Source organism: Somniosus microcephalus, chromosome 21, assembly GCF_052327205.1.
Source record: "Somniosus microcephalus isolate GS21.2 chromosome 21, FLI_Smic_1.0, whole genome shotgun sequence".
NCBI classification, from domain to species: Eukaryota; Metazoa; Chordata; class Chondrichthyes; order Squaliformes; family Somniosidae; genus Somniosus; species Somniosus microcephalus.
In genome coordinates this window covers 24,109,957-24,122,288 of record NC_141007.1, presented here as the reverse complement: position 1 = coordinate 24,122,288, position 12,332 = coordinate 24,109,957, and the positions used below count along the sequence as shown (strand labels likewise).

The 12,332-nt window shown below is 43.4% G+C and overlaps 1 protein-coding gene across 2 annotated transcripts in view; it reads right to left on the bottom strand.

Annotated features, from left to right (window-relative positions):
* LOC147102653 (uncharacterized) overlaps positions 1 to 12,332 on the bottom strand; it is a 114,917-nt gene that overhangs the window by 10,591 nt on the left and 91,994 nt on the right. For both annotated transcript variants that reach the window (XM_085963350.1, XM_085963349.1), the window contains 4 exons: positions 8,326 to 8,395; positions 6,080 to 6,167; positions 2,066 to 2,127; positions 380 to 449 (listed from right to left, as the gene is read on the bottom strand). In XM_085963350.1, the coding sequence (XP_085819476.1) occupies positions 380 to 449; positions 2,066 to 2,127; positions 6,080 to 6,167; positions 8,326 to 8,395 (290 nt within the window). The remainder of the gene's footprint in view (positions 1 to 379; positions 450 to 2,065; positions 2,128 to 6,079; positions 6,168 to 8,325; positions 8,396 to 12,332) is intronic.

Sequence of the window (12,332 nt, the reverse complement as noted above, 5' to 3'; positions counted from 1 at the left end):
GTAAATCAATGAACTAATGCCATTAATGTTTCAAGAACCTTTGATTTTGAGGAATAGATAGAACGTCTAATCATAAATAAAAACCATCCTTTAACATTCAATAATTTTCTGAGTTTTATAATAGAATACACATTTGTTGATTTGAATAAGTGCTTTAACTAAACCTCTGTCCTTTAATAATGCAATGCTACTGCAAGGTTATTGAGTAACTTCTTCACACTTTATGGATAGATCCACACTAGAGAATGAGAGCTATCTTAAGCAGGGAGTGCAGCAATACGAGGTTGATCCACGAGCGATTAAAAAGCAGGTCCCGGGAAAGGATCTAAATAGCATTCAACCTGAATGGCATTTTCTTCTTCATACATTTCTCCCTTACCTGCTGCAGCGTGTTTGTGGTCGGGATCCATAGCTAGGCACTGGGGCTAATCTTGCTGGTACTGGTGTATCTGTAGGTTTGTACAAATACAGTAGAATTGTAATCACAGGGCAAGTTCCAAACTATAAACAAGTACTGGACTCACTCGTTTTTAATGAGTAAAGAACATTTATCAGGATATGCTCCACTATTTTCTCTGGTGTACATTAAACACTGTGTTTCGCAAGATGGAACATACAGGATATCCAGGTGCTTTTTTTTTAAAAGAAATCTGGTGATCTGTGCTTTAATCAAGAGCAACAATAGGCATTGCCCTTGGAGGTGTGAAATTTACAGAAAGACAAGTTCTGATAAATAGCTTTCAGGAAGTCGATTTTCCAAGAATAAGACAGGAGAATAAAATACCATGTGCACACTGCTACAATGCAAGCTCTCAGTCCTCAACAGCTTTTTGAAAAAAGCAGCTTCTAAGTAGGGCAAAACCTCCTACAAATGGAAATTACTTGTGCAGCAAGTGATGGGTGTGAAGCATAAGGAAAGACAGGTTTCAGTTTTAACTCTGGTTTGATCAAAATTATTCACTTTCCATTATATATCATTAGCCATTTTTTTTTCTAAAACAGTTTTGTAATTTAAGTTACAAAGTAGTTTGGGAGCATAATTTCTACCACATTTTCTCTCTCTTTCAGTAACACGAACTCAGCCTAATAATAGTGAGCTGTGTTCTGAGATTTCTCTGCCACCCAGCTTGTGTTGACTTGGTTCAGTTGAGAATGCTCTCAACACTGAGTCAAAGGTTATGGGACCAAGTCCCGCTCCCCAGGACTTAAACACATAGCCAGGTTGACACGCCAGTGCTGTATTGATGCCTGTTCGTGATTCAGGTGCATATAAATAAATCCATAGCATTATTCAAAGGGCATAACTTCTCATGATATCCTGACCAACACTATCATATTGAAGACATCGGCCGTGGCTCAATGGTATCACTCTCGCCTCTTGAGTCAGGAAGTTATGGGTTCAAGTCCTACTCTAGAGACTTGAGCACATAATCCAGGCTGACACTTCAGTGCAGTGCTGCAGGAATGTTGCACTGTCAGAGGTACTGTCTTTTGGATGAGACGTTAAACCAAGGCCCGTCTGCTCTCTCAGGTGGATGTAAAAGATCCTACGACACTATTTGGGGAGAAAATCAACAGGTGTCCTGGCCAATATTTATCCCTCAATCAACATCACTAAAACAGATTATCTGGTCATTATCTCACTGCTGTTTGTGGGAGCTTGCGGTGTGCAGATGGGCTGCCGTGTTTGACTACACTTCAAAAAGTACTTCATTGGTTGTAAAGTGCTTTGGGATGCCCTGAAGTCATGAAAGGTGTTATATAAATGCAGTGCTTTTTTTTCTTTTCCTTTATTGCTGATTGTGAGATGTTCCAGGGTGTAAAACACTACTGTGTTTTTATACATAAGATTTGAAAGTAATCAATTGTACTTGAAGTGGTTTGAGATGGTAGAATGATCATGATAAGGCGCTAAATAAATACAAGTTTTTCTTGGGGCTTCTCGTCGTTGAAATTAAGGAGCTGACATGGAACTCTTCCTCCCACTATATAATACTACACATGGTGAATTCATCACCCAAAATGAAAAAAGGCCCAGAAGATGCAGAAAACTAAAGTTACTCACATGAAGGTCTCCATGGCAATTGTTTAGGTAAGGACTCCACCAGATTCTTCACCTGACAGAACCTGAGCCGAGAGAGCACAAAGCACAGCAAATAACGAACTGCCACAGTTCCATTTCTAACAAATCTTTCAGGGAAACTAGTTTGTGAAAGTCAGTAAGTCTGCAGTATTATTGTTCCTGGGCAATTTAGAAGTCACTTCACAATGAAGTCTTGAGACCTGGTTCGAGCTAGTACTAAAGTCTATTAGTTATTTATCAGGCAGTTCTCAGCCAGGTTGATACACTGAGCTTTTATTCCCTCTCGCCCACTGTGACAGCTTGAAGCTTGTTCCATTGTGGAGACTGGGTACAGTTTGGGTACCCTTGTACCATCACTGCCTCCATAGGTGGAGGGATGGGCATTAAGAATATTGCTGGGAGATTATGTTTAGGACATAGGCATTTAACTTTGTGATCAATGCTCCCAGCCTCTTAACAGAACATGGCTATCCTTTCCTGGGATGACTATCTCAAATGTGAACAGATTGCAGAGCTGCAAGTCACAGTGGAGTCTAGATTGTATTTGCCTTAGTTGTAGAATGGAGGTGGGAGTAGGTGGAGGGAAGAGAAAAGAGAATTTAAAAAACAAAACAGTAATATGATAGAACATCTACCATGGGAAGCGATCAGCATTGTACATTCAGTTTATAAGCAACCAGTAATCTCAACAAGGTACACACCAGGCTTTCATTCTGTACTTCTTACAACATAATAGACCGTTTGAATAAATGACATTCAGGTGTTCAATGTCAGTAACCTTCTACTTCAGCTTTTTCAGTTCACTGCAGTTCCCTCTATTTGATTTATTACAGCTGTCAGTGCTCTGTCTCAAAATTTATCCTGGCACAAGGAGCGAGAAACTAATAAACCCCATCTAAAGTTAGTCGGTTGACTGGCAGAGATTCTTTACACGCTACCTTTGATTCACGTTCCCTCAATATGCCCATCTTTAATTTTGAATGGAACAAAGGAGCATGGGAAGGCACTGAGGTCATTTTCAGCTGTGTCATATACAGATGTTTAGCCAAAGAACACAGATGTAGGGTTTATGGAAAACATGAATACAACTGAAATCATAAAGCAAAGATGTATACCAATGGATTGTTGGGGTGGTATCACACTCTTAAAGCTGTGAGCTTGGACTCAGTGTGTTTATTGGTGGTTTATTACAAGGTAAGATTCCCTTCTGTCAGGGTATCTATATTTTCCTCCTATTTATCTCCCGATACCATGCACTATCTGCACCTCAAAGTTTGTGGGCACCATGTGTCCAGGACTTTGCCAGTGCTGCACTGAAACTAGTGGCTGGGAAGTGCAGGAGAGTAGCTTGGGATGGCTCTGCCTTTGAGGAAATGCCTGACTTCTACTTTAGTGTGGCTGAGATAAGTGGGATTGGAGGAAAAACAGCACCATAGGGGACGAGTTCCTCTGTGCTCTATGTGTAATGAGATGAAACATCTGGCGATGGAAGATCAGAACCAAGTCAATCTTCCAAGGCAGACTCAGTAATCCAACATCTGAGTCAAACAGCTCCGCAGGACTCTAGGAGAGTCTTAATGACTTGTCAACCTTTCTGGCTCGTTAATGGGACTTGGAGGAATAGACTTGTTACTGGGGGCTAGGATTCTTCCCACTTAGCTTCCAGTAATTCTGCTACCCTAATAGGTCGCATGGTCCTAGCTTGACGTGCCGGGAATCTTACCAGTCCTCTGTTGCTGGTAAGCTGTGCAATGTTAACCTCTTTAACTCTGGCAGTGCATCTGTGTACTCTTGGCTAAGGTTTGGCTCTTGCGAACCTGCACCCAAGTTCTTTAGACTGGTTAGGCCTCAAGTGGAGCATTGGCCCAGAAATTTGGGTCCCAACGCGTGAGTAAGCACGGAGTACTCACGCGTGGACCCGATTGAAGTGCCGGTTTCTTGCATGCACTACGCATGCGCAGGAAAACGGCAGTTCCGATCCTCTGAACGAAGGGGTTCAGAGGTCGAACGCGTGCGCGCGGGAGTCTGCGCCTGCGCGTTGAACTTCCTTTTTTACAGGTTTTTCCGTGCGTGAAGGCCTCTACATTTTACACATTTAAAAACCAGGCGTAAGGACTTCATTTTAAAAGGTAAGTGGTCAATTAATTAAAATTAGAACATTTTTTCCACAGGTTTATTATTTTTAAATACTTTAAAGCAAGGTAAGTTTATTTTTAGCCCCTTTTTTTATAAAATTATTTTTTTCAAAAATTTAAATTATTGTTTAAAATAGTTATTTAATGTTATTTATAGTTTATTTAAAAATTGTGATTTTTAAAAATATTTATTTGAATGGTAAGTACTGTTTTGGGGGCCGGAGTTTTCATGAGTTTGACAGGTCTTTCTGTCAATCTCATGAATGGGCTTTTCCCTCCTCCGATTGGTTGCCCATGGCTCATGTGATCCCAGCCGACGCATCGCACTAAGTACGCCGCTGGATCACGCAAGCACAGCGCGCCGGGAGCTGGACTGGGCCACAGAGAGGAAATCCACGTAGGCCCAGGCCTCAACTGCCGGCGCGCTAGGTAAGTGTAGGTCGGGGGCTTGCACCCGCGGGAAGCCCCGGACATGAATTTCTGGACCATTGTGTCCAATTCTGGGCACCACATTTTAGGAAAGATGTCAATGTCTTGGGAGAGGGTGCAGAGGAGATTTACTAGAATGATGGACTTCAGTTATGTGGAGAGACTGGAGAAACGGGGATTGTTCTCCTTAGGGCAGAGAAGGTTAAGAGGAGATTTAATAGAGGTGTTCAAAATTATGTTCGGTTTCGATAGAGTAAATAGGGAGAAACTTTCCTCTGGTAGAAGGGTCGGTAACCAGAGGACATGGATTTAAGGTAATTGGCAAAAGAACCAGAGGGGAGATGAATTTTTTTTGCGCAGCGAGTGGTTATGATCTGGAATGCACTGCCTGAAAGGGTGGTGGAAGCTGATTCAATAGTAACTTTCAAAAGGGAATTAGATATATATTTGAAAAGGAAAAATTTGCAGGGCTATGGTGAAAGAGATGGGGCGTGGGACTAATTATATCGCACTTTCAAAGAACCGCACAGGCTCAATGGCCTCCTTCAGAGCTGTATGATTCTATGAATTTTAATTCAGAGATAATAGCCGAGATAATTGTCTAGCGTGTAATTGCACTGGTTTATATTTTATATATATGTATATATATATATGGATATTGAAAAAACCTGGAACATCCTATTTGAGCATCAAAAGCAAGAAGTAAAGCAGAACTCTGCTTCTATAAATCACATCTGCTAGCATTAAAGTGGGCTTATGCCTAGCGCATTCGGTAAGGTTATACAGTATCTTTTTTATTTTTCATAAAATGAGGCACACAGGGAATTAGCAAATCTCTCAGTGAAAAGCATCATCTGCTGTTTTCTGGAAAACAAACCAGTTTGTTGGTTTGCATCTCACTAGAGTGAATTTCAGTCCACCTTCTCTAAAGACAGGAGAACGCACACACATGGTGGTACATGCAATTATAGAAGATAGTATATGCAGCAGGGTTCTATGTTACAATCCCTACATTACGCTGTTGTTTAACTAGATATGGGCAGTAAACGGTGCACTCCAGATCGCAGGGGACGCAAGGTCCACTTATGGGATTGACTGGTGATGCTAAACCCGAAGGAATAGCTCGTCCAAAACCCAGAAAATGTTGCAGCCAATCAATCCCAACATCTGTGATGGAGCCAAATCTTATCACTCAATCTCTGTTGGATGGCACTTCTTGCTTTCATAATTACAGGAGAAAAGGTCTTTTAACCCATCTTCTTCATCGAGGGTCACTTGGCTCAACAAGATGATTTAGGACCCCATTGAGACCTGCAGGTATGGTGCTCATCTCTCTCTCTCAATTTGCTGTCAAGTCCATGAGGAGGACATGGGTCCAAATGAATGCAAAGGGATTCAAAGTTGTTTCTATTAGTGTTAAAGGAGTTACTACCTCTCGGCTAGTGACTGTTGCAGATCCTCCATTTGAGACTCAAAATCCATAAAGCAGCTTGCGATTTTGTGCGTACTCTCAAGGGCAGCTACAAGTATGTGAACAAAAGGAGGATTTAATTTTAGCAAAGGATAAGAAAGCAACAAAAATGTAATGCATGAAAACATTCTTAATTTAACAAAGAACAAGTACCAAGAATGCATACTGGCCTTGCAAGAGGCTGATTTGTAAATGCTAAGTAAAGTATGATTATGCTTTTTATTACGATTTTGAGGCAAGGAGTTTGGCTGAGGGAGCAAAAGTTATTGGCAGCTTGACTGTAGGTGGAAGAATGTCTTTAACTGCAACGCCATAACTGACGTGATGGATCGTGTGACTGATACATATACTTGAGTGGATCCTTCAGGTGCAGGGTCGCCAACCCTCCAGGAATTAAAGATTAATCCGCAGGACACTGCTGCGAGCAACACCTGGGAGAAAAATCATAGAGGCATTTAAAAAAAAAATTGTGTTTTTCTTTTTCAAAAATATTTGAGATAGGAGGGGGGAAAAAAAGGCTGTTTGACTGACGGTCAAGATTCATCCAATCAGGTGGCAAAGAGTCTGATCGCTTTCCAATCGGTGTGGGATAGGCGGTGCTTCGTGTGTTTAGACATGTCGGGCGGCCAAGGGGGGGGGTAAGTTGGAGGCAGAAGGTCATGTGATGAAAACTCCAGGAATACATCCAATCAGAGTTGTCAACTCTATTGAAGCGGTTCTGCTCTTAAACATAGAAGATAGGAGCAGGAGTAGGCCATTCGGCCCCTCGAGCCTGCTCCACCATTCAATGAAATCATGGCTGATTATCCAAATTCAGTACCCCGTCCCTGCTTTCTCCCCATATCCCTTGATCCCTTTAGTCTTGGTTGGTTACCCTTGTCTGACGGCGCAGTCTGCCAGCCACAACCGACGTTCCCACAAAGCAGAAGCGGAAACCGCCTCCGCACCGCCTGACGGAAAGGTAAATGCCTTAAGTCACGTGTGCTTTTCCGCTGTCAGCTGAACTCGGCCTGACTGCAGACCTCGAGATTGAGCAGATTAGTGGGTGGCGCTGGAGGAGGTGGTTTGAGCCCCGGAAAATCTCCGAGAACCACCCCCCACCTCCCTCTCCGGACCCACCAGAAAAAGCAGCACTCCAGTCAGCCAGTGCATCTTTTGCAAGTGATCCTGGTTATATGCCGAGCCTCTGCCTGGCTTGCTGCTGGAAGAAATGTCTTTTGACAAAACCCAAACACAAGGCGACACCTGAGTGACAAGGCTTCAACATCCCTGTAGTCAGGGCAACCTTTCTGCATATCACATACAGTCACAAGAGGCCCTTTTTGCTGTCTTTGTAACCGGCTTTTATTTTTAACCTCGCTGGAAGTCGTGCAATATTGAAGGATGATCTGCACAGTACATCAATAATTTCCTGGGATGCATGCATCACTTTCAACAAACATGTTGAACCTGGAACTAGCTGAAACTGAACAGAGGTAGGCTGATAACTGAGTGGGCTTCATCCAAAAACAGGATGGCTGCACTGAAATTTGCAAAAAATAAAGTCTAAAAAATGTTAGCAGCCAAACATTAAAACGTCACTGTAACTGAATTATCAAAGGCAAAGGCAGTGATAAATGTTATAAGAAAACCTGATTTTAGTCCAATAAAATGGAACACAGATTGACATGAATCTTATCATTCATGTGGAAAGACTTATGAAATAATACTGGGGGGCCTGCTGGTGGCACTGTCCAGGGAGAGTATAAATACTCAGGCCTGGGCCCAGCTTGCTCAGGACATTCTTTAACAGGAACTAGTGAAGGACACAACTAGATCTCCATGTTGAAAAACAGTTGATTAAAGCCTTGTTTAATACTCCGACCAAGTGCCTAGTAACAACAACAGAAAATGCTAGCAATACTCAGCAGGCCAGGCAGCATCTGTGGAGAGAGAAACAGAGTTAACGTTTCAGGTCTGGGACCAAGTGCCTAATAGTTTTCTTACGTCACAGATAATCAAAGATTTGGCCAGAACAAGGCCTTTATATATAAACAAGTTGGGGGGCCAGTGACCTGGATGAACAGTGTCTGCAGGTGAATTTCCACATTGAAGATGATGGCGACGCACATTTATGTTTGGAGGCTAAGAAGCAGCATCTCTAAGTATGGTTGTATAAAATAAGTCACAGATTCAAGTGTTTTACTAATTCCTACAGAGTAACTCACCGATAGCCAGTGCTGTTTCCTGAACAACTGGAGCATTCTGCTTCTCATTATTGGAAGGGTTAAGGATAGCCTACAGCAGAACAATAAAGACCAATTATTCACCAAATCTTTAACGCAAAGTGCCTTCTCCTGCACCAATGTGGCATTTTCAATACTGTCGCCTCAGTAAAGTTACCCAATTAGTGTTGCCCTACAAGAACATTTACACAGTGCAGGGTGTTTTGGTTTTGGCCTCACTGGGTGAAAGGTTTTTGAAGCACGAGTTTCAACACAAACATTTTTGCTACCAGTCTTTAATGGGTATTATTAGATCCGTGTGTTAATGGAGACACGGAATGCAGGAGTTGATTTACCAAGTGTTTATTGAACAAAGTCTGGAGGTGAACTAACGACACAAGACGCTATACAGGCTTATATACCCGAGTGGTCACTACTGGTACTATAGTACACAGGGGCTTCAAAAACATAGTTCCTCTTAAAGGTACATACACTACAAGTCCTCCCCTTTTAGATAAATAGTACATAAAATTTTAAGTAATCATTAAATAACATTTTTACAAGAACAATAATCTACACATTTGCTGAAGTTAATCAATTACAAATTCAGTCTCTCTGGAGGCTTCCTGACTCGATCTGGATAACGCCTCGGTGGTGTAGTAGGTTCTTTTGGCAAGGTTGATTCGGCTTCAATGCCAGTGTCGGATTCATCTGGTTTCAGTATCACCGGATCGGAGGTAGATACTATGGGTATCTCTGCTTCATCACTAGGTGTATAGAGTTGTGTAGGTTGTCCTTTTTCGGATGACTCTATGATCTGGTCAGCATGGCGCCTTATTATGCTTTCTCCAATGTCCACGATATACATCAGCGGTCCTAGTCATGTGCAAATAGTTCCAGGCTGCCATTTCTCGGTACGGTAGTCCCAGGCCAAAACTGGTTGACCTATCTGGAAGGTTCTAGTTGGCCTTTCATTCATGCTTTGAAATTGCCGGTTCTCTACGTCCCTTCTGACGTTTGGCTTGACTAAATCCAGCCGGCATCTTAGTCTTCTATTGAAAAACATCATGGCGGGGTTTGGTTTGTAACCACGTGTTGCATTCCTGTACGCAAACAAGAAGTTATCTACCTTATGTTGTAGATTTATGTCTTCATTACCCATGGCCTTTATGGCCTTCTTGAAGGTCTGGACAAACCTTTCAGCTAATCCATTGGTGGCGGGATGGTATGGGGCGGACGTGTAGTGCTTAACCCCATTGTTTTTTTAAGAACTTCCTGAATTCTTCGGATACAAATTGCGGTCCATTATCAGAACAGATCTGTTCAGGCAGCCCATTCCTGGCGAATATGGTCCTTAATACTGTGATGGTTTTTTCCGTGGTGGAGGACATCTTTATTACCTCCGGCCACTTGGAGTGTGCATCCACCGTGATTAAGAACATTGAGTCCATAAATGGACCAGCAAAGTCGATATGTACCCTTTGCCATGGAGATGAGGGCCACTCCCATGGATGTAGAGGGGCTTGTGGTGGGGCGTTTTGGACCTTCTGGCATCCTAGACAGCTCTTGGTCATTTCTTCAATGTCTCCATCGATACCTGGCCACCACACAAACGCTCTGGCTAAGTTCTTCATTTTCACTCCGCCCAGATGCCCCTCGTGAAGCTCCTTTAGCACTTTATCCTGGAGTTTGGGTGGAATCACCACTCTGGATCCACACATCAAGGTTCCTCGGCACACTGACAGCTGTTCTCTTCTTTGCGAGAATGCTGGCAACAGTGGTTCGCCATGTGCTGGCCATCCCTTCACCGTTAAATCGTAGACTCGTGAGAGAGTCGGGTCATTTCTCGTTTCCTTTTCAATGGTAGAATTTGTCACCGGTAGACATTCCACTATGGTCGAGTGGAACATCTCCACTGGGTCCACTGTAGGCGCCTCTTCTACCGTTGGCAACGGTAGGCGCGATAACCCGTCAGCATTCCCATGCTGTTTTGTTCCTTTGTATTCTATGTCATATTGGTGTGCCCCTAGGAAAAGGGACCACCTTTGTAGCCTTTGCGCTGTCATAATGGGAACGCCCTTTTTAGGGTTGAATATGGAGACGAGGGGTTGATGGTCAGTCAACAAGGTACATTTTTGTCCGTGTAGGTAATGGTTGAATTTCTTCACCCCCCACACCAGGCTGAGTGCCTCCCTGTCGATCTGGGCATAGTTACGCTCAGCTGAGTTCAATGAGCGTGACGCAAAAGCTATCGGCCGCTCCGAGCCATCAGGGAATCTATGCGATAATACCGCTCCCACGCCGTAAGGGGATGCATCGCAAGCCAGTCTGATTGGCAGTGATGGGTTGTAATGAGCCAACACTTCCCTGGATGTGATCAAGCTTTTGCATTTATGGAAGGCACGTTTACAGTCTTCGCTCCATTTCCAAATTACTCCCGTTTGTAGCAGTGCGTTAAGAGGGTGCAGAACCGTTGACAAGTTCGGTAAAAATTTATGATAATTTATTAATCCCAGGAACGACCTTAATTGTGAGACATTTTCAGGCGCGGGGGCTTTTACGACCGCTTCAATTTTTTCAGGTGACTTATGCAACCCTTCTTCGTTAATGACATGGCCACAATATGATATTTGTTTCTGGAAAAATTCGCACTTGGGGCGATTTGCTCGTAGGCCCCGTTCTCTCAGCCTCGTGAGCACCTGCTCCAAGTTGGCAAGGTGCTCGTTGTCGTTTTCTCCTGTTACAAGGATGTCATCTAGGTAGCATTGAGTCCCCGGAATCCCTTGCAGGACTTGCTCCATAGCTCTTTGCCAGATAGCCGGAGCTGATGCAACTCCGAAAACCAGTCGATTGTACTGGTACAGGCCTTTGTGTGTGTTTATCGTGAGATACTTTGTAGAGGCCTCCTCAACCTCCATCTGTAGATATGCCTGTGCTAAGTCAATTATGGTGAAACGTTTCCCTCCGGATAGTGAGGCGAAAATATCTATCCTCGGAAGAGGATACTGTACCGTGTGAAGAACCGGGTTTACAGTCACCTTGAAGTCCCCACAGATGCGAATTTTTCTCTGTTCTTCAGATTTATCATTATTCAACGTTTTCTTCATGACCGGAACAATGGGTGTTGCCCACTCGCTCCAATCTACCTTGGATAACACGCCTGCTTTTTCCAAATTCTCCAGCTCTGCCTCGACGGCTGGACGAATCGCGTATGGCACCAGCCTTGCCTTAAAAAACTTGGGAATTGCCGCATCTTCCACTTTTATTGAGGCGGTGGCGCCTTTCAGGGTTCCTAGTTCCTGTTGAAACACTTCTTTGGCGTTAGCCAAGATTTCTTTTAATCGTCCAGGTATGACGTCATCATCATTTTTTTTCTTACTGGTCACCATCAGTGCCTGAATGGAGTGCCAGTCTAAACGTATCTTTCTGATCCATTCACGTCCCAACAACGGTGGACCACCATCTTGCAGAACGTATAAATACAACTTCTGTATTTCCTTGCCGTTGTATACAACAGGCACCCTTATTTTCCCTCTGGGGTATACTTTCTGCCCCGTATATGTCTTCAAGATAATGGATGTGTCTTTCAAAGGTATATGCGGAAATAGCCGCTCGTAATCCCGTCGACTTATGACGGTCAGAGCTGATCCTGTATCTAGCTCCATTTTAACTGGGGACCCCGCTATCGTGAGGGTAACCCAAATAGTCTGGTAATCTTCTTTGGCAATTACATTATGTAATTTGAGACAGCTTAGTCTCTTGTTTCCGGAGTCACTATCGCTCTTCTGGTCTTCGGAGCTACTGTCCATCATCATTTGTACCTTTCTGTACTTTTCCTTATTGACCTTTTTACTGTCAGCGGATTTTTTTCCAGATCTGCATACACGTGTAATGTGTCCCATCTTTCCGCATTGCCTGCATGCTTTGCCCTTGAACCAGCAGTCCTTCTGGTCATGGGTGGATCTGCCGCAGCAATAACATCTCTCGAAACCCCGTGTCATTTCATGGGT